The sequence below is a fragment of the Xenopus laevis genome, chromosome 1L (genome assembly GCF_017654675.1).
Source record: "Xenopus laevis strain J_2021 chromosome 1L, Xenopus_laevis_v10.1, whole genome shotgun sequence".
In the NCBI taxonomy this organism is placed as follows: Eukaryota; Metazoa; Chordata; class Amphibia; order Anura; family Pipidae; genus Xenopus; species Xenopus laevis.
Window position 1 is genome coordinate 15,418,161 of NC_054371.1, and position 23,399 is coordinate 15,441,559.

A 23,399-nucleotide genomic window follows, 5' to 3' on the forward strand; every position below is an offset into this window, starting at 1 on the left:
TATCCTTATAAACGGTGAGTAGTGATGTAATTTTTGCCACAAGACTCACTAAAACATCTGTATTATAATAAATAAAGTACCTCCTGTTGCAAAATATGAGGATATCAGTAGTAACCTCGGAGTTCCATGAGCTGTATAAAAACATTTGGCCTTCAGCCTCGAGCTTTTATATGGCCACAGAACTCCTCATGACTTATAATATTCTTATATTTTACAATAGGGGGTACTTTATTCACTAGATACTATATATATAAATATATATATATATATATATTTTTTTTTTTCTCCCCCCGAAAAGATTTAACACACACATAAAAACAGAAGTAAAAGAAACATGATTTTAATAATGGGGTAGAAAGGTTATAATTTCCTTCCAGATGAAGAAAGAAGTCCAGAAAGTCTTTACAGTTGGTTAATGGAGCCGGCATATAAGGAAAGCAATTGAGTCGGCTCCAGGTGAAGGCAGGAGTGCCAGGAAATGACATAGGAAGAAAGCGTTAGTGCTCTCATTATCCATCTAATGCTCTGTGGCATCCCCATATTGTGCAGCAGCCAGGGGGAATGGCCATTATTATTTACTCACTCTTACTCTACAGAAGGCTAAAAGCTTAACTAGGGACGGAAACAATATATTTTTATAGAAGAAAAACTCATACTTCAGGCATTTGGGGGCTGAAATCCGGAGCAGCAGCATCTTTACGAAGGGGGTTGGAAAGGCAGATGAAGGTTAAAGAACCTCAATCTGAAGCCGGTTGTCTTCTAATCAAATGTGTTTCTTTCTTCTCTGGGATTGACAGGTGAGGCAATACCAGAACCTCACACTATGAACTGTGTTCCTGGGCCAGGATTGAGTCACAACAGTCATGGCTTGTCAAGCATCGCCGCATAGGATTAAATTATATATAAAGGATTGTGAGGCAGGTGCAAAGCCTCAGAGATATTGAATAAGTTCCATAATGTTTATTGCCAAGCTAGATTTTTATCCAAACACTTTATTTCTATTGAATATTTCTCCACGTCATTACAAATATTGCTTTGTTGCAATTAGATGCACAATGAAGAACTCATTAATTATACCACCTTTCTTTCCATTGACTGTCACCTGCAATATGCTGTCCTATCTGGCACTGAATTCTGCTAGCCATCTGCTATAGAGTTTACTAAAAGATGTTACTTTACAAATCAAACCTAGTAAAGTACTTGTAGTCTAGTTTATTGTGTAGAATTCTCCCCCTTATCTGTGCTCCACTGTTGTTGCGAGAAAACTGATGTACCTACTCCCTTTTTAGAAATGACAAGTGATAACCTTCTAATATCTGTTCTCGTTAAATGGCAGCTTTAATCTATTCACTGCACGAAATCTAAATGCAGCCCAGGCTGCAACTCTGTAAAGAGAAAGCAAAGTGGGACAGTGTGTGCATTCACTTGGAAAATAGATAGGGAGTTCTCTCCAGAAAATGCAGAAAACCTAGAGAAAACCTCACAAGGCCGTCAGGGCTTCACCTCCGCCTTTTCTTATCTCCGAGCTCGGGGGCTTTGGGAAGATTGTAAATTGTAATTATGTTTTTGGTAATCAAAGGTGCTTTGTGTGGGATGCATGGAAGTGTGCTCTTCAAAAGGACTTTAGTACTAAAAAATAAGTGGCAGAAAAGATATCTACAAGACTGTACCAAGAAGTAACCTGACATGCAGGACCCATGCTGATACTTACTTGTACATAAAAGCTATAGACCTCTTGTACAAGAAAATGGTTCCTTAACTGAGGCCCATAAAGAGATCCCCTTAAATAATGTCACATTGCATCTGTGGAGAATGCTTGATTAGAATTGTCGGCAGGCCAGCCCAACTCTGTATGAAGACTATGCTAACCCAACTCAGAATGACTGCCAGATCTGAAACAGCCTGTTGCTTTGACATATGTTGACGTTGATTCTGAAAGAAGGTCACCTACTTTGGAAGTGATATGGTCAAAATGTATGACCCGTCCAGTTATGCTGAGCTTTGGTGTAGGTTGAGGTTGATTCTGAAAGTAGGTTATCTACTTTGAAAGTGCTGACCCGGCCCCTAATACTGTTTTGGCATATGTTGAGGTCAATTCTGAAAGGAGGTTATCTACTTTATAAGTAATATGGTCAGGGTTTATGATCCCTCCAGTAATATTGATTCTGAAAGAAGGTCACCTACTTTGGAAGTGATATGGTCAGACTATCTAATCCATCCAGCAATGTTGGTCTTTGGTATATGTTGAGGTTGCTTCTGAAAGGAGTTTGCATACTTTGGAAGTGATATGGTCAGAAATTGGACTTTGGTTGATTCTAAAAGGAGTTTACCTACTTTGGAAGTGAAATGGTATGATACTACAGACCACAGCTTCTCAAGAGCACGGCTAGCCTCTACTGTAAGCATGACCTCCATTGGTCATGCCAATTGTGAATCATGGACCTCAGGGGCATTTACCAGAAAGTGTGTGGCACTACAGTGGGGCTGGGGGTGACTAATGGTAGCTGGGTGTGGCCAGGTAGTTAAGGAAGAGATCTAAATAGTCTTGCTTTTTAAGATTCAAAGGTTGTGACCTATGTGTTAGACTTAAATTTCACTAATTGGGCCAGATTCAATTCAGTGAGAAAGCCATGGATGAAATTCAATTTGAGATGCAATTCAATTCAGAAAAACTTATCTCACAGTTTGGGCCAGAGTCAATTCAGCAAGAAAACACTATATCATGGTTTGGCAAATGAAAACTCATGGATGAGATTCGATTCGAGGAGGAAAAACTTTTCTCCAAATTCAGTTACAACTTTTTCCCACAGACTTTGTAGCGCTATAGCAAACGGACTTTACTGTGGTCAGTTTTAGCTACTTTCAGTCAGGGGTAATACCACAAATGAGGCCCTCTCTCTCAGGGGTAAGCCCTCGCAACGGGGTGGAGGCAGGGTGTAGTGCAACTGTAATCAGGTTCAATCGCACAATAAATGGGCGCCAGCAGTTCTTTAACGCTTAACCAGAACGGTATATTTATAAACAATAGCACAGATCCACAAAGGAGTATTCAGAACAATCAGATAGCATAAAGGAAGTAAATACTCACAGCACCAGGCATTGGGCTGGATCCCTACAGGCAAAGGTTCATGTCAGCAGAGGTAGTAGTAATGTGAAAGGTACAGCCAGCTTTCAGGATCTCTTGAGTTGGCATCTAGGGGAAATCCTATCATCCCTAGGCTCCACACTTTGTCCCTACTTCTGCGCTATTAGGATTAGGGATGGGCAAATTTGACCTGTTTCATTTCGACAAAAAATTGCCGCCAGCGAAATTTTGTTGCACAGCAAATTTTTTTGACGCACGGCGCCATACAAGTCTATGGGAGTCATTTTTTCGGCGAAACAAGGCGAAAAAATTCGCCCATCCCTACCCAGGATCTTAATCCCTCTAATGTCTCCTCATCTAACCTTTGAGCTGCTCAACTACCTAAGCTATCTATCACTCCTAGAGTGATCTATGACAGAGTATGCTAATCTATTTACTAGGGCTCCTAGGATCACAATACCCATTCCCTTCCAGCCTGCTTGATAGGGCTAAAGTAATGGACCCAGACCTCATGGTTCCCAAGACCTATATATTACTGCACAGTGCCATCTAGTGTACACTGTGAGAACTACAGGGGTTACATAAGCACAAGATCCCCATCAGGACCCACTTAGTCGTCCATACTACTATGGATGTGCCTGTCAATAATGTGTAAGTGTGTCTAAATTTCCACATCCCTACATTGACTATATCTGTACTATATCATGGTTTGGCACATGAAAACTCATGGATGGGATTCAATTCGAGGAGGAAAACTTTTCTCCAAATTCAGTTTCAACTTTTTCTCATAGACTTCAATAGAGTTTTCGTGTCATAAACAGTGAGAAATATTTTTTGTGAATTGACTTGCATCTCGAATTGAATTTCATCCTTTACTTTTCACATGATAAACCTTTTTCATGTGAAAACTCCATTAGATTCTATGGGGTAAAAACTAGAATTGAATTTGGAGAAAGTTTTTTCTCCTGAAATCAAATGTCGTTCATGAGTTTTCACGTGATAAACCAGGAGATTACTTTCTCTCACTGAATTGAATCTGGCCCATAGTGTTATGGTTACTCCTTCACACAGTCTGTCTAGTAGTCTAGATGCTAGGTCAATATCTGTGTTGAAAGATTAAAGGGATTCTGATCATGATTTTTGTGATGTAGTTGTAGTTGTAATATTGGCGTGTAGGTGCATCTCAGGTCATTTTGCCTGGTCATGTGCTTTCAGAAAGAGCCAGCACTTTAGGATGGAACTGCTTTCTGGCAGGCTGTTGTTTCTCCTACTAAATGTAACTGAATGTGTCTCAGTGGGACCTGGATTTTACTATTGAGTGCTGTTCTTAGATCTACCAGGTAACTGTTATCTTGTGTTAGGGAGCTGTTATCTGGTTACCTTCCCATTGTTCTGTTGTTAGGCTGCTGGGGGGGGTAATGTCACTCCAACTTGCACTACAGCAGTAAAAAGTGGCTGAAGTTTATCAGAGCATAAGTCACATGACTGGAGGCACCTGGGAAACTAAGAATGTGTCTAGCCCCATGTCAGATTTCAAAATTAAATATAAATAAATCTGTTTGCTCTTTTGAGAAATGGATTTCATAGCAGAATTCTGCTGGAGCAGCACTATTAACTGATTTTAAAAAAAAAAACAGTTTTTGCCATGACAGTATCACTTTAATGGGATACTGTCATCGGAAAACATGTTTTTTTCAAAATGCATCAGTTAATATTGCTACTCCAGCAGAATTCTGCACTGAAATCCATTTCTCAAAAGAGCAAACAGATTTTTTTATATTCAATTTTGAAATCTGACATGGGGCTAGACATTTTGTCAATTTCCCAGCTGCCCCTGGTCATGTGACTTGTGCCTGCACTTTAGGAGAGAAATGCTTTCTGGCAGGCTACTGTTTCTCCTTCTCAATGTAACTGAATGTGTCTCAGTGGGACCTGGATTTTACTATTGAGTGTTGTTCTTAGCTCTACCAGGCAGCTGTTATCTTGTGTTAGGGAGCTGTTATCTGGTTACCTTCCCATTGTTCTTTTGTTTGGCTGCTGGGGGGAAAAGGGAGGGGGGTGATATCACTCCAACTTGCAGTACAGCAGTAAAGAGTGATTGAAGTTTATCAGAGCACAAGTCACATGACTTGGGGCAGCTGGGAAATTGACAATATGTCTAGCCCCGTGTCAGATTTCAAAATTGAATATAAAAAAATCTGTTTGCTCTTTTGAGAAATGGATTTCAGTGCAGAATTCTGCTGGAGCATCACTATTAACAGATTCATTTTGAAAAAAAAAATGTTTCCCATGACAGTATCCCTTTAAAGATAACACTCATTTCTGTGCAGGCAATGTGTAATGTTTTCATCTCCCTGTATTGTTTATAGAATTGTTTAGTGTTTTGCAGAGGGCAAAGCCCTGGTTTTGTTAACAATAAATATTTGTTAAAACAGGCTGAGAATGGACTCTCTGTGTAGAACACTTGTTTCCTATACCGATAGTACAAGAGCAATTTAGACTTTCATCTTCTTCACTCAATACCTCCCAGCCAGGCCCTCCTGATGGTGAGTCTGCACTGCTCACATTTTATAGATTCCTTTACTCTCATCTGTCTCAACTTAATCAGTGAAAAGGAAATTCCTGTCAATATCATCTGGATTTCTGCTATTTATAAAAGAAAGAAAAAAAAAAAAAGAAAGAATATAAACTGACCATGAATTTCAATGCTTTAAAATAAAAAAAGACCTTTTTGACTTTCAAACTTTTGACTGTTCTTTATGAGGCCACCAGCAGGAAACTACAGCATTTTGAGAGTTATCTACTAAAGTCTGAATGCAAAAAACTAAAAAATTATTTTTTTTTTAATTTTTTTTTAAATATCTTTAGTGGAAAAGAAACCTCAAACTTTTCAAGATTTATTATACCCCGAAGATGGAAAAAGTCCAAATTCAAAATCCGGCATCTCAGACCTGCCGAGGTTGTATATAAGATGAAGTGGAAGAGGTCCCTATTCTTTTTGGAAGTTTGTGTGATCTGCACTGAATTTAGCCTGAAAATCAAACTATTTCTGGCTTTTTAGGCAAAAATCCAAAAAAATCTGACAAGAGAGAAAAAAATCCGAAAAAATCATGCAATTGGGATTTTTGCTCGATTTTATTGAGTTTGTCCCAGATCTGAATAAATTGTGCTTTTTTTTAACAATAAATAAGCTCCCATCAGTTTGCTGATAATTTGCTCTGACTTTTTTTTATACAAATACTTTAAATTCGGGTTTTGATAAACAAGGCCTTCATGTCATTTTTTAACATTTAATGGGAAATGTGAATTTTCTTTATGCAGATTTTGCAGCACAATTTGAATGGCAAGGAGTATGTTCTTCTCATATAAAAACGTCACTGAATATTTCCTGCTCTGGTCAGAAGTAGGCCGTTAGCAATGGTGCATTGAGCACAATGATTAGTAGCATCCAAAGCACATAAAACAGCGAGAAGCACTACAAATGCATTATAGTGTGAGGTTCTGGCTAGGGATGCACCAAATCCAGGATTCGGTTCGGGAATCAGCCTTGTCTGAATCCTTTTCCCAGGCCGAACCATAGGGGCGAGGAGGGGAAACATGTGACTTTTTGTCTCAAAACAAGGAAGTAAAAAATGTTTTCCCCTTCCCACCCCTAATTTGCATATGCAAATTAGGATTAGACTCTGGTTCAATATTCAGGCGAATGTTTTGCGAAGGATTTTGGGGGTTTGGCCGAATCCAAAATAGTGGATTCAATGCATAACTAGTTCTGGCATCCCAAGAACATTCTGAACAGCCAAAGTCAGTGAGTACTGGCATCCCAAGCTTATTATACAGTAAAGGGGAGCAGGTACCAATAAGATAAGTCATTACATAACACAGTCATTACAGAAATATAAAGGTACAGTGGTATTAGTGGTTCCCAACAAAAGGCTAGTGGTACCTCCAAATTTTATATTACAGTAACCTTAACAGCATTAGTGCAGGGATCCCTAACCTTTAGAATCCGTGAGCAACATTCAAAAGTAAAAGGAGTTGGGGAGCATCACAAGCATGAAACATGTTCCTGGGGTGCCAAATAAGGGCTGTGATTGGCTATTTAGTAGCCCCCTATGTGGATCGTCAACCTACATTGAGGCTCTGTTTGGCAGTTCATCTGTTTTTTATGCAACTAAAACTTGCCTCCAAGCCTGGAATTCAAAAATAAGCTCCTGCTTTGAGGCCACTGGGAGCAACATCCAAGGGGTTGGAGAGCAACATGTTACTCACGAGCTACTGGTTGGGGATCACTGTATTAGTGCAATGTCGCTCCCCACACCACATAAAATGATATAGGGGTTCCAAGTTTTCACGTGAGATGACTTTTTTCCACTACATTGAATCGGGCCAATTGTTAGAGAACCTCCTATTCCCAATGCTACAGCTGCTTTTTCGATAGATGTTGCCAATTTCTTAAAAACATCTGAAATTTTTGACATTCTCTCTGGTCGACTGGTAGTGGTATCTATTATTACACTACAACAACTAATAATAAATCTGACCACCAACAGATAATGGGCCAAATTCAATTCAGTGAGGAAAAATTATCTCATGGTTTATCACATAAAAACTCATGGACGTGATTCAATTAGAGGAGAAAAACTTTTCTCCGAATCCAGTTCCAGTTTTTTGCCCACAGACTTCAATAGCGTTTTATACGTGAGATACGTTTTTTCTGAATTGAATTGCAACTCAAACAGAATCTCATCCATGAGTTTTCACGTGATGAACCTTTTTCTCACTGAATTGAATCTGGCCCAACGTCTGGGTTTTTGTCCGGTAATAAGAGAAAGTCGATTTTTTACAGAGACAATTTGATAAAGTTGAGTTTTCGGAGTGTCAATCATACAATTCGAATTGATGGACAACATTTTTTCACTTTGACTTTTTCAAGAAGAATTATTTTAAATTTAGTTACATTTGAGGATGGGACTTAGGTCGACTCTGTTTTAATAAAAAAATAGATTAATTTGAGTTTCAATAAATAACTACAGTACTACAGAAATAGGGATTGGTAGCAGTAGATAGGTATCTGATATATAGAGTTATACAGTATAAGTATGGAAAGAGACAAGGGGAAAGAACTGGAAGAGCCATTGCCTCTGCACTAATTTCCTTGCATTTTAATCTCTGTAAAACCAATTAAACTGGAAGGTTTTTTGCATCATATGAGGAAATGACTTTGGATTCACAGAGCATTGTGTAGCTGTGGGCAAGTTATTTTTTATCAGATTGCCTCAGGCACCAGAAACAAACGCTTTTTAGGCAATTCTGGGGAGAATTCGAACAAAAAACCAGCAGAGCCCACAAAGGCATATACGGTAGATGGAATCTGGAAATGTTCGGGTAAACCAATCTTAACAGTTTAGTAGGGATGAAAAAATTACGTCAATCTATAAACCAATGTGATTAGTCTAGTGTTACCATTATGAGTCATTTCTTATACATGCTTGCAGACTCCCCCCAGATTTATTGGAACATTCCAGACAGGTTTTACTATACAACCTGATCATCTTGGCTTGTATGGCATCTCAGAAGGGCCATTTCAAAAGATCATTCTGTCTGAAAAGAATTGAAAATTTGAAAAGGATCTGCTAAATTGGACCATCATCACCAGTAAATTAGTATTTGGATATTCCAGCAGCTGGACAAACTGCACAATATCCATCCCTTTAACCTTCAGTTCTATTGGTCAGAAACTTGGGGCACCGGATTTGCGCTAGCATCCGGTTTGTTCACATCGCAACACTTCACCAGGCGTCGATTCGCCAAGACAACAGTAATTCGCTAAAATCCGAAGTTGCGTCCAGGGTGCTGAGCGCTGGCGAAGTTGCACTAGCGTTACTGCGGCAAAAGTTGCGTTGGCTAATTTGCATACGGCGGGAAGTTAAAGTTGAATGGACGTATATGTTGCAATTACACTACACAAGCCCAGGGAACCTTAATAAAATAAAATAAAGTTGTTATATTGCCCTACACATGAGCCCAGTGTATAGTTTATGTGCCACATGTTAGGAAATGTAGGGGGGAAGACAGTTACCCCAGAAAATATTTATGATCTTTTGCAGCCTATCACCCTGAAAAAAGAAAAATTGGGACTTAGAAAAATTTTAAACTATTTTTTGAGGAACTCCTATCTACTCTATTGCACTTCGCCTGGTCTAAGGTGGCGAAGGCAAATCTGGTGCAAGTGGAAACATTCAGTAAAATCTGCATCTTAGTGAATTTGCGTAGTTACGTAACTTACGTCCGTTCACGCGCCAGAGCGCAACTTCGCCAGACGTAAGGGAGCAAATTACCGCTAGAGCCTATCTCCTTCTCTAGTGAAGTTCCGCCTGTGCCCGTTAAATCTGCAAAGTAACAAAATGATGTCACGCTGGTTCTTCATTAGCGTTAGTCACTTTACCCTTTAGTGAATCTGCCCCTTGGCAGGTTGGCCAATGTATGTTCTCCATAGCATTAAGGTCATTCTATGTTTTGTACAGGCCCATATTTGTGTAAAGGCCATCAAGGGTCAGGCCTGGGGCAGCAAGATTTGAGGGGGCGGCATGCTGCCCAACCACACCCACATTGGTTCAAAAACACTGGGGATGAGCAGGAGATACAATCGTTTTTTACATTTCCTGTGCGCTTATCCCCATTGCTCTGGCCCTGATGATGAAAATAAAGGGGAGGGGACAGGGGTGACAAACGGCAGTGGGCGTAGGGCGTATGTAAGTCCAGCCCTGGTTTTGTAGCTATTTTCACCATGTTAATGGAATCATAACTAAACTTTCTCTGACAAGCTATGAATGCAGTTGGGCAGGCATTGTCTATCACAGTGATCCCAAACCAGTAGCTCTTGAGCAACATGCTGCTCACCAAACCCTAGGCTGTTGCTCCCTGTGGCCTCAAAGTGGCGGCTTATTTTTAAATTCATGGCTTGGAGGCAAGTTTTGTTTGCATAAAAACCAGGTGCACTGCCAAACAGAGTCTTCTTTAGGCTGCCAGTCCACATAGGGACTACCAAGGAGCCAATCATAGCCCTTATTTGACACCCGCAGGAACATTTTTCCCTTTTTTTCATGCTTGTGTTGCCCCAACTCTTTTTACAATTCATTATAAGTTTGGGGACCCCTGGTCTATCGATTGAAAGGGTGGAAAAATCCCATCACACTTTGAATGTAGGACACCATGGATGTTATGCTGGCTCTGCGTGTCCTCTCTACAAGCTCTGTTCATTCTCTCTAAGACTAAATGTTCATATCGGTCTATTTTGGCCAAAAAAGTGGGTCTTCCTCAGTACTGTCAAGTGTTCTGCCTTTACTTTCTCATATGGCTTGTTCATCATACAGTATATTATATACAGGTATGGGATATGTTATCCGGAAGCCCATTACCCAGAAAGCTCAGATTTATGTGAAGGCCATCTCCCATAGACTCCATTTTAATCAAATGATTGAACTTTTTAAACATCATTGTCCTTTTCCTTGAAATAAAAAGACAACTAATGAATCACTATTAAAGGGAAAACAATCCTATTGGGTTTAGTTAATGTATAAATGTTTTTTAAGTAGGCTTAAGGTATAAAGATACAAAATATTCAAAGATCCCATTATCCAGAAAAACCCAGATCTCAAACATTCTGAAAAACAGGTCCCATACCTGTATATCCAGTAGTACAAAGCGATCTGTACTTGCCTATTAACAGACATATGCAAAAATAAAACAGTACAGCTTGAAGAAAATTAAATATATTGGGACAATATACTGGATCTTTCCATGATGTCTCCAAGGCACACTGGTGAAGATATTACTTGCTCTAGTTTCTACTTTGACTCTGAAAATCCTAGAAATATATCTTATAAAATTTTGAGGTCTGATTGCATTACTGCCCGATTCATATCCCCATGACAACAAATGGACTTGCCAAGGAAAGAACATTACAACTTGACTGATGTTAATTATAATTCAGGCCGATGACCATTGAGTTTGATTGAGCCATGAGCCTCATTATTAGCAGAGCACAAGCTGTGTCGCACACACTTTTATAGATCTGATGACAGGCAAAGAATTGATTTTAGCTGTTCACAAGACTAGAGGTCAGAACAAGTGTGGCGTGGGCACTAGATTGGTTTCAAATTCTTTTTTTTACCAATTATTATATTGTTGCTTTGGAATGCTCTTCCCAAACAAAACAAGTCAACCGCCATTCAATTAGTGCTGACCGAAGGAGCTCCACATTTAAAAGGACATCAAAGTTCATAAGATAACAGTCAGGCAGCCTCAAGGGAGTGATATGTGGCAAAATGGGGCAAACTCTAGACAGGCCACACATGGAAAGCTATAGTTCCTAAATTGTTGCAAGGACAAGGAGTTTTTAAATAAAAAAGATCTATCAATAGTTACCATTAGCAATGGTGAATCACAGGAACAAATCATGCATTCATAAAATAATAACAGACTACAAATATATTATTTGATTTATTGTGTGTATGTGTGTGTGTGTGCTAGAGATAGCAGGTATAATAAGGAGACATGGTGCCTATAGTAACAGTGGGATAATAGTCTCTGGGAAGGGAGTGTGACTGTGGGATAGCAGGTATAGTAGGGAGAGATGGTGCCTATAGTAACAGTGGGATAATAGTCTCTGGGAAGGGAGTGTGACTGTGGGATAGCAGGTATAGTAGGGAGAGATGGTGCCTATAGTAACAGTGGGATAATAGTCTCTGGGAAGGGAGTGTGACTGTGGGATAGCAGGTATAGTAGGGAGAGATGGTGCCTATAGTAACAGTGGATAATAGTCTCTGGGAAGGGAGTGTGACTGTGGGATAGCAGGTATAGTAGGGAGAGATGGTGCCTATAGTAACAGTGGGATAATAGTCTCTGGGAAGGGAGTGTGACTGTGGGATAGCAGGTATAGTAGGGAGAGATGGTGCCTATAGTAACAGTGGGATAATAGTCTCTGGGAAGGGAGTGTGACTGTGGGATAGCAGGTATAGTAGGGAGAGATGGTGCCTATAGTAACAGTGGATAATAGTCTCTGGGAAGGGAGTGTGACTGTGGGATAGCAGGTATAGTAGGGAGAGATGGTATCTATAGTAACAGTGGGATAATAGTCTCTGGGAAGGGAGTGTGACTGTGGGATAGCAGGTATAGTAGGGAGAGATGGTGTCTATAGTAACAGTGGATAATAGTCTCTGGGAAGGGAGTGTGACTGTGGGATAGCAGGTATAGTAGGGAGAGATGGTATCTATAGTAACAGTGGGATAATAGTCTCTGGGAAGGGAGTGTGACTGTGGGATAGCAGGTATAGTAGGGAGAGATGGTGCCTATAGTAACAGTGGGATAATAGTCTCTGGGAAGGGAGTGTGACTGTGGGATAGCAGGTATAGTAGGGAGAGATGGTGCCTATAGTAACAGTGGATAATAGTCTCTGGGAAGGGAGTGTGACTGTGGGATAGCAGGTATAGTAGGGAGAGATGGTGTCTATAGTTACAGTGGATAATAGTCTCTGGGAAGGGAGTGTGACTGTGGGATAGCAGGTATAGTAGGGAGAGATGGTGCCTATAGTAACAGTGGATAATAGTCTCTGGGAAGGGAGTGTGACCGTGGGATAGCAGGTATAGTAGGGAGAGATGGTGCCTATAGTAACAGTGGATAATAGTCTCTGGGAAGGAAGTGTGACTGTGGGATAGCAGGTATAGTAGGGAGAGATGGTGCCTATAGTAACAGTGGATAATAGTCTCTGGGAAGGGAGTATGACTGTGGGATAGCAGGTATAGTAGGGAGAGATGGTGCCTATAGTAACAGTGGATAATAGTGTCTGGGAAGGGAGTGTGACTGTGAGATAGCAGGTATAGTAGGGAGAGATGGTGTCTATAGTAACAGTGGATAATAGTCTCTGGGAAGGGAGTGTGACTGTGGGATAGCAGGTATAGTAGGGAGAGATGGTGCCTATAGTAACAGTGGATAATAGTCTCTGGGAAGGGAGTGTGACTGTGAGATAGCAGGTATAGTAGGGAGAGATGGTGCCTATAGTAACAGTGGGATAATAGTCTCTGGGAAGGGAGTGTGACTGTGGGATAGCAGGTATAGTAGGGAGAGATGGTGCCTATAGTAACAGTGGATAATAGTCTCTGGGAAGGGAGTGTGACTGTGAGATAGCAGGTATAGTAGGGAGAGATGGTGCCTATAGTAACAGTGGATAATAGTCTCTGGGAAGGGAGTGTGTAATAGCTAACTGAGAAGGATCTAGGGGTTTTTGTAGATAACAAGTTGTCTAATTCTGGGCAGTGTCATTCTGTGGCTACTAAAGCAAATAAAGTTCTGTCTTGTATAAAAAAAAGGGCATTAACTCAAGGGATGAAAATATAATTATGCCTCTTTATAGGTCCCTGGTGAGGCCTCATCTGGAGTATGGGGGCAGTTTTGGACTCCAGTCCTTAAGAGGGATATAAATGAGCTGGAGAGAGTGCAGAGACTAAGTGCAACTAAACTGGTTATAGGTGTGAAAGACTTAAATAATGAGGGGAGACTGTCAAGGTTGGGATTGTTTTCTCTGGAAAAAAGGTGCTTGCGAGGGGACATGATTACACTTTACAAGTACATTAGAGGACATTATAGACAAATGGCAGGGGACCTTTTAACCCATAAAGTGGATCACCGTACCAGAGGCCTCCCCTTCAGACTAGAAGAAAAGAACTTTCATTTGAAGCAACGTAGGGGGTTCTTCACAGTCAGGACAGTGAGGTTGGGGAATGCACTGCCGGGTGATGTTGTGATGCTGATTCAGTTAATGACTATAAGAGGGACTTGGATGATTTCTTGGACAGACATAATATCAAAGGCTATTGTGATACTAAACTCTATAGTTAGTATAGATATGGGTAGATATAATTTATATAAAAGTAGGGAGGGGTGTGTGTGGATGCTGGGTTTTTATTTGGAGGGGTTGAACTTGATGGACTTTGTCTTTTTTCAACCTGATTTAACTATGTTACTATGAAGTTGGTGATATTGTATCAAATAGTTTTCTTTCCTAGATAAACTAAAATACATTGTAGCAGATTAATTTTATACAACTAAAAGTGTTAAAAGTTCAGGGGTCTGTGCCCCCAAAAATTATGTTATATGTACTCAAATAAAGTGCTTTGGCTATACAGTTTTGTAAATGTAAAAAAGAAGTCATCATCAATTCATTATATAATCTTTATACCTCTTTCATATTTCTTTGTTTCCTAATGAATCCAGTCTTTTGCCCCAAATGACATTTCCAAAATTTCATAGTCTGACACGGGAGAAACAATACATTTGAGAAAAGCTGAAGCTGAATATTTTTCGGAATTCTGAATGTACATTTCTCAACGCCTGACAGATATAATTCCCCAAGTGGCAGCTTCTCCTCTCCTCGGCACTTGTTTTATGGCGTCGTTTCTCTGAGGTTCTCAGTGAGTAGGATGCATGGCAGAGAGATGAATGCTATTAGTCTAATCAGCGAGGCAATAAGACAGGGCATTCAAGTGGAAGGATGGCATTATAACTGGGAGAAAACGGCATTATGCCGAAATGTCAGCTCTCCCTCCATTCAGGTCGTTGGCTGTTCCCTGCAGTTTGCTGATCCATTAGGAGAAGGAGCAAAGAATGGTTAAACATGAGCACTGGCATTTACATGGAGCGACTGTCTGAATAATTATTGATATTTTTGTTCTCACAATCCTGTGCTTTTCTCTGTTATCATGTCCAAATAATAATTTAATTTACATGACCAGGGTGACATAGTACGGGCAGAGTGAATAGGTTGACACTGGTGATAACCATATATTATATACCTTACAGTGTCAATGTTCTTGACTAAATATATAAACACTTCCAAAAAATCTCTGTGAGTTGAAAACCATGAAATAGCTATAATTTATGTATGTATTGTTGTATTTGTATTCTCTGGGGTCGAGTGAACATGCGTCTTCCTCAGATGTTTAGTCTAAATAGGAAATTGCCCTGTTCTTATTAGTTGTCTTGAAGAAGACCATAGCACCTTAGCATTGGAGGTATCGGGCTGGTATAAAAGGACAAGATGTTCCACTGATCACTGAAGAGCAAGAAGGGAACAGTATGGCAAAAAACACAGAGATGAGGTCAAGTTAAAGGCAGTAGGGCAAGAAGGGGAGAAGTGAGGGATGATGGAGATAGTAGGGCAATATAGTCAGTGCAAAGATGTATCAGTGTTACTTGCAGTCCTTCACTGACATCCAAACTCACAAAGTACTATAGGACAGAGAAGAAGATAAAGGGGTCATTTATTATTAGGACCAAAGCATACGAGCACTATAGAGACCCAAGAGCCCATTAGTGATCATGCATGGAGAACTTCTGCCCTGGAGAATGGCAGTGTGCACCTGGTAATGGCAAAATAATCCAACTTGAGGAGCAGAACACAGTAAGAAGCAGTGCAGTTGTGTCCTTATTGAGTTCTCAAACTGACGCGCATCTTTTTATTTTGACGCCCAATGCCATACAAGTCTATGGGCGTCATTTTTTCGGTGAAACAAGACGAAAAAATTCGCCCATCCCTAAACAGTTGTGCAGTGTTTTACAGACTTTTCCAGGTCAAGTCCAGCTACAAAACTTAAAGGGATACTGTCATGGGAAAAAAAAAACATTTTAAAAATGAATCAGTTAATAGTGCTGCTCCAGCAGAATTCTGCACTGAAATCCATTTCTCAAAAGAGCGAACAGATTTTTTTATATTCAATTTTGAAATCTGACATGGGGCTAGACATTTTGTCAATTTCCCAGCTGCCCCTGGTCATGTGACTTGTGCTCTGATAAACTTCAATCACTCTTTACTGCTGTACTGCAAGTTGGAGTGATATCACCCCCCCTCCCCCCCCCCAGCAGCCAAACAAAAGAACAATGGGAAGGTAACCAGATAGCAGCTCCCAAACACAAGATAACAGCTGCCTGGTAGATCTAAGAACAACACTCAATAGTAAAAACCCATGTCTCACTGAGACACATTCAGTTACATTGAGAAGGAAAAACAGCAGCCTGCTAGAAAGCATTTCTCTCCTAAAGTGCAGGCACAAGTCACATGACCAGGGGCAGCTGGGAAATTGACAAAATGTCTAGCCCCATGTCAGATTTCAAAATTGAATATAAAAAAAAACTGTTTGCTCTTTTGAAAAATGGATTTCAGTGCAGAATTCTGCTGGAGTAGCACTATTAACTCATGTGTTTTGAAAAAAAACATGTTTTCTGATGACAGGATCCCTTTAACATTTGCCAGGGGTTCCCCTTAGCTTAAGAAGTTTCCTTTTAACGGGGCTACTCGTGGCTGATAGACATTACAGTCATGAACAGATACACTACTTCTAGAGTGAGCTCACACCCCTCTACTAACAACTTACTAGTCCTGAAAGAAACAGCCTCCCACCTGGTCTGGTCACAACAGTCTTCAGTCCTGTCTGCTTGATGTTCCTGGCCAAAAAGGAAATGCACAGCTCCTACACTTTCTTATAAAGGCTCCTGTAGGGGAATTCCGCTAAAGGACAACCTTAGAGGTTGGCGCCAGCTGCTGTCAGAACTGGAATCTTGCCCAAACTATGTGCACATTAAATAAATCTTTAATTGCCTCCTAGTAGACAAACAGTATGTAATCATCAAGATTTCAGCCATTCAGCCATAGTTCCAAGAATATCTAAGACAAGTGTTCAACCCCTAAATATGGAATCTAAACTCATCCCAAAGGTTTTCAGGAGTATCTAAGGGAGCAAATGTATCCCTCCCAACTGAGCTTTGTTTGCGATCCCCCACATTTTGGAAGGAAATGGAGTAGTGTAAGACGTGTGTAAGTGTAAGACAATGGGGCAAATTCACTAACATTCGTAGTTTCACCAGGCGCAACTTCGCTGCACTTCGCCAGGCGTAGTTTCGCCAGCGCTCCGCAAATTCACTAAAATCTGAAGTTGCGCTCAGGGGTAGCTGAGGTTGCGAAGTTGCACTAGCGTTGATTCGCTATGTAAAGCGAAGTTACGCTAGCAAAGGCTAATTTGCATAAGACGCGAAATTCAAATTTCAATGGAGGAATACGTATCAGCACTACAAATGCCTAGAAAACCTTCAAATCATCAAATAAAATTTTTTATTTTGCCCTACACATGTGCCCACTGTATAGGTAAGTTGCCATGAGTCAGGAAATGTAGGGGGGAAGGAGGGGAGCCCCAAAAAATTTTTCAATCTTTTTCAGCCTATCACCCATAATGTAGAAAACACGCCAGCATTTTTTGGGACTTAGAAAAAATTTTGACTTTTTTTCAAACAATCCCTATCTACTCTATTGCGCTTCGCCAGGTCTGAGGTGGCGAAGGAAGTCTAGCGTAAAAGGTAGCGTTCAGTACACTGTGCGCGTTATTGAATTTGCGTAGTTACGTCGCTAGCGAAAATTCGCCAGGCGTACGGGTGCGAAGTAACACTAGCGAAACTACGCCAGCGTTCGTTAGTGAATTTGCGCAGTAACGAAAATGCCAAACGCTAGCGAATTAACGCTAGCTTTCGGCGCTTCAGCGCTTAGTGAATTTGCCCCAATGTGTCTGTGTATAGTCCCTTTGTTCCTTTTAAAAGCAGAGCAAGGCAGTTGAAAGTCCCATTTCAAGTACAAACTTTTGTTTAAATTTGTGCCATAGGACATTTCCGGTACCCCATTCCGTTATTTCCAAAAGGAATATATTAAAATCTCAACAAACAATTAAATTTGGTTCAATTGTCGAAGTTGTGACAAAATCTTTTCTAAAACACACACACTGATTGGTCAGTACTATGCCGCCATTTGTATATCATCATTATTACACATGCGTGCCTGCTTTATCACCTGTGCAATTCAGCATCGCATTCATCTGCACAGATCAGCTTCAGATTTGATGTGAATTTGTTTTATATGAATGCAGATCAGCTCTAGGTGTATAACTCCATATAACTTGTGCTTTCCTCAAAAACCTTGGAAATTGTAAAGCAGAATTACTGTCATTGCTTCTCACTAATAATACTGCAGCCGGACTTTGGTCCTTTCCATTAGCTGAAATTGTAAAGTCCGAACTGAGTGCACCAACGACTGCTTTGCATTTTACACTAAACTATAACCACTTAAGGCCTGTAATCATTTGATTTCTTGCCCAATTGCAGTTCTGTGCGGCTCTTAGTTACAAAATGGGCAGCAACTAGAAAAGCTTCTGATTACGTGGGTAATCTCTCAAGAAAATGTCTCATTTAATAGGCCATAAATGGTATTAAAAAAACAAAGTAGTTATTCCTTTTGGACTACCTGGGATTTCTTGTGGTTAAAGCATTGGATGCTGAATATAAAAGGAATAAACATTTATGATATGAGTAATATAAGGAAGGGTTTATTTATTTAGGTGAAAAAAAGTTCAGAAATAAGGCTTCAACTGTTTTTTTTTGTTTATTTTCAAATTTCCTTGCTCTAGGGGGAGCAAGCACCCCCGGAAAACAATGATGACTGAAAACCTTCCACATGCTATTTGCATTGGGTATTAAGGTTTCTGATGGGTGCTATTGCTCAGTGCTGCTGCAGAATAGCCCTGAGTACAAGTGATGGGCGAATTTGGGGCATTTCGATTCGCCGAAAAATTCCAGCGAAATTCGCAAAATGATATTTTTATGACGGCGCAAATTTGCTGCCAAAAATGCGCCGGTGTCCAAAAAAAACGGACACTGGGGTCCTTTTTTTTGGACGCAGACAAATTTTCGTTGGCAAATTTTCCCGGTGGTTTCACAAATTTATTCGCCGAAGGTGAATCGCGGGAATTTGCCGCAAATTCACGCCTGGTGAATAAATTCGCCCATCACTACTGAGTACTGACACCTATTAATAAATGCTTTTTATTCACCTTTACAGTAACGTTTAGTAATCTGTAGAGAGTGATATTCTGAGACAATTTGAATTTGGTTTTAATTTTTTATTATTTGTGGTTTTTCAGTTATTTAGCTTTTTATCCAGCAGCTCTCCAGTTTGCAATTTCTGGTTGACAGGGTCCAAATTCCCCTAGCAACCATGCATTGATTTGAATAAGAGACTGGAATATGAATAGGAGAGGGCCTTAACAGGAATATGAAAAATAAAAGTAGTAATAACAATACATGTTTAGCCTTACAGAGCATTTGTTTTTTAGATGGGGTCAGTGACCCCTATTCGAAAGTTAGAACGAGTCAGAAGAAGAAAGCAAATAATTTAAAAACTATTGTAGGGACCCTGAGTTTTAGGTAACGGTTAACTCATGAAAGTTCCCCTTGTATTTTTGGACGCCTAAAGTGGTCCTTTAGATTTACCCAGGCAGCTTTGTCTCCCTTCCTGGGCCCACTTAGGGTTGCCATCTATCCAGTTTTGACCCTGACAGCCCAGTATTTTGAAGTGCTGCCCTGGTCAAAACTTCCTCCCCAGTTTTCCAAATAAGGAAAACTGGCCAGGATTCCCCATGATTGGCAATTGGCTGATCACCGCATCATAGCCCTGCCCCTCAATGTCACATCCCCGCCCCTATACATCATGGCCTGCCCCGCCATGTCATGGCTCCGCCCCCTGCCCAGTCATTATTGGGTTAAAAGGTGACAACCCTAGGTCCACTGTTATTTGCGCCAGGCTCTTGTTGCCCAGTAGGTGGCAGTGTTTATTAGTATAAACGGAAATAGCCCCATGTGCTCAAGGTCTTCCCTGGGACCTCACCTCTCTGGGAGGTTGTTACAGGCACAGGATGGCAGTTACTATAGTTTTAGCTAGGATTAGCTAGTGATAGGAATTTTTACCATAGTTACTCTTGGAGCAAGAGGAAAGCTCAGGGAAGACATTGAGCAGCTTCTGCTCCAATGAGGAGAAATAGTTGGGTTAGGACCCCTTGGTGATTCCACCACTAGTGCAGGGACTTCAGTGGGTGAGTTGAGGACCAGTCAGGGTGACAAGATACAAGACCCCAGGCTGAGGATCCCTATGCACAAAGCTCTACTCTATGGGAGGAATTGCCCCAGGAGTGTGGTAATCTATATCTTGCTTCTTTCACCTCTATCAGGCATTCTGCTTCTATTACACTGAATTACATCAAAGTGCCTGTAAAGCACCTCATTTGAACTGTTCACTGTTAATAAACCAGTTATTTTGCTACAAGAAAACCTTTCTGTGACTGGATCCTTAGCTACACTGAACAACACAAGGTACCGGGAGTTGCAGGGAGTTGCTCAGGTTCACGTTGGTCAGTGGCACAATACAAGCAAACGTAGTCCTGGTCACACACTATAATTCACACAACTAAAGTGCACTCAAGGGTTTGCTAAATCATAAAAAATAAAAAATGAAGGCCAACTGAAAAATTTTTTGAATTAGCCATTCTAAAATTTAACCTGAAGGTGTTCCTTTAAAGCAATTCTATATACTGTATATTCTACCAACATATTTGGAAAAACAGGTGATAAATGAACTGAACAGATGTGAATCAGATCATAATTTAAATATTGCTTTAAAAATACAACTATTTTTCAATTGTTTGGGGGGAATTATACGATGGCACTCTCTATATAAGAAGGGAACTCATTGTTTGTCTCTCTTGTCCTTGTTCGAGGAAATTACCATTTCGCATGAGCAGTAAATTCATTAGCTCAGTATATGTGTTTACTTTCTGTCCTGTACTCGCTCCAGGTCACTACCCTCGTGAACACCAGCAACAAGGGCCCCTCTGGAAAAAAGAAAGGGAGGTCGAAAAAGGCGCACGTGCTGGCTGCATCGGTGGAACAGGCCACCCAGAACTTCCTGGAGAAGGGCGAGCAGATTGCAAAAGAAAGCCAAGATCTCAAGGAAGAATTGATCTCTGCGGTGGAAGACGTCCGGAAACAAGGTGCACATTCAATTGTTATATCTTTTCCTGAAATGTGTTTCCTGAAATTTGGTGTTTTGCCCCAGACGGCATATAAAAGTACTGATGAGCGAATCTGTCCCGTTTTGCTATGCCAAAAAATGTGCGAAACTTTAAAAAAAGAATTTGTGAAAATTTCACGAAACGCAAAGTCAATAGCCATTTTTTGCAATTTTCAATGCAATTTTTCTCGCTCCAAATGCATTAAAGTCAATGAGCATTTTTTCGTACGGCAACTTTTTTGTCCTAATGCATTAAAGTCAATGGATGTTTTTTCTTATGGCAACTTTTTGTCCTAATTCATTAAAGTCAATGGGAGTTTTTTCTTATGGCGACTTTTTTTGTCCTAATGCATTAAAGTCAATGGGAGTTTTTTCTTATGGCGACTTTTTTTGTCCTAATGCATTAAAGTCAATGTGCATTTTTTCTTATGGCGACTTTTTTTGTCCTAATGCATTAAAGTCAATGTGCAATTTTTCTTATGGCGACTTTTTTTGTCCTAATTTATTAGTCAATGGCTGATTTTTCTTATGGCGACTTTTTTATCCTAATGCATTAAAGTCAATGGGCATTTTTTCTTTTGGCGACTTTTTTTATCCTAATGCATTAAAGTCAATGGGCGTTTTTTCTTATGGCGACTTTTTTTGTCTTAATGCATTAAAGTCAATGGGCATTTTTTCTTATGGAGACTTTTTTTGTCCTAATGCATTAGTCAATGGGCATTTTTTCTTGTGGGCTTTTTTTCTCTGCAGATTTTTCCATGGTGAATTTTCGCACATGGTGAAATTTGGAATGTCGCCGAAAATCCATGGCTGGCGAATAAATTCGCTCATCACTATACATAAGCACTAAGGACTTGCATGTGGGGCTTTGCTAAATGAGCCCTACTAACTCATAGGTGCAGTTTTTTCCTATAAAACAGATAAATCTATGGAATGTCTTCTTCTCCCATACATATAATTACTACTCTGCTCCCCCTGCTTTAATCCCCCTTCCCCAAGACAGGTCCTATGTTGCTATATAATCTATCATGCAGGCATCACTGTGGCATGGATAAGCTCTGAGTAAGCAAGACTGCATAAAAAGAACCCACACTGAAAGGTTTGCTCCACAAGAGGTGCCGCAGCAGTTCTGGATCAGCACACCGGTCAATTTCTTCAGCTCTTTCGGTATCCTGTGTGTTTCTGGGCCACTGAAATTTAATTGCCTCTGATTCCAGCAGGGGAATGTATGAAATCATACACAGCTTGTATAACAGCTACTACTGTGCAGCTTCTAAGCCTTTTCCGAAATATGAATTTGCTCTCAGTCAGATCAGTCTACTGGAGTATGATTAAATGATGAAATAAATATGCAGACATCTCTTTACAGCAGCATAGTAATGGAACAGCAATTTTAATTTTCTTTTCTTTAATTTTTTTGCCCCAAAAGAAACAGAAACAGAAACAGAGTAGAGCCTAAGAGATTCTGATTCTGGGTAAAAATTATGCTTTTACTGTTTTAGTCTGGATATCCGAACAATAGCAGTGGGCGTCATTTATAAAAGCTGGGCAAATTTCTACCTGGGCAGTTATGTGTTACAGCCCAGTCGTAAATTTGTCCAGTGTTTATAAATGAGCCCCAGTATCTTTAAAACCCAAATCAATGACAATAAACGGAGAAGCATAAAAATCTACTTGCAGTACCAGATTTCACATGTTTTTGATAGGAGGCTTCTGTAAATAGAAGGGATTCACATGCCTCATGTCGTAGATATGCCATTACCATAAAACAAGACATTTTAACTGAAATTTAAGAGATTTAAGGTGGAGACCCCTGAGGCCAACTATTCATCAAGAACGGCTGACTTCATAGCACAGATACAGCCTTAGGGCAATGGCACATGGCATGGTTAGGTCCTTTGACAAAAACCATTTAGTCTTACAGGTATTGGATCCATTATCCTGAAATCCATTATCCTGAAAACTCTGAATTACAGAAAGGTTGTCTCCCATAGACTCCAAATAATCCAAAATTTTAAAACATGCCCTTTTTCTCTGTAATAATAAAACACTATCTTGAATTTGATCCAAACTAATATTTATATAATCCTTATTGTAAGCGAAACCAGCCTGTTGGGTTGATTTAATGTTTACATTATTTTTTAGTAGACTTTTGGTATGAAGATACAAATTACAGAAAGATCCCTTAACTGGAAAATTCCAGGTCCCGAACATTCTGGATAACAGGTCCCTATACTATACATTTGCTATTTGTTTAAAGAAAAGCCAATGAAATGTCCTCATTTAGTCAGTAATTAATGTGTAATTCATAAGCTCATTTGCAAGTTGGATTAACAAATTGACAGAATAAAATTGTGGTATCACAAGGAGGATCTAAAG

At 40.1% G+C, this 23,399-nt stretch overlaps 1 protein-coding gene across 5 annotated transcripts in view; it reads left to right on the top strand.

Moving 5' to 3' along the window:
- The window catches only part of ctnna2.L (catenin alpha 2 L homeolog), a 1,040,499-nt gene that overhangs the window by 141,908 nt on the left and 875,192 nt on the right, over window positions 1–23,399 (top strand). For all 5 annotated transcript variants that reach the window (XM_041580668.1, XM_041580677.1, XM_041580652.1 and 2 more), the window contains 1 exon segment: window positions 20,805–21,000. In XM_041580668.1, the coding sequence (XP_041436602.1) occupies window positions 20,805–21,000 (196 nt within the window).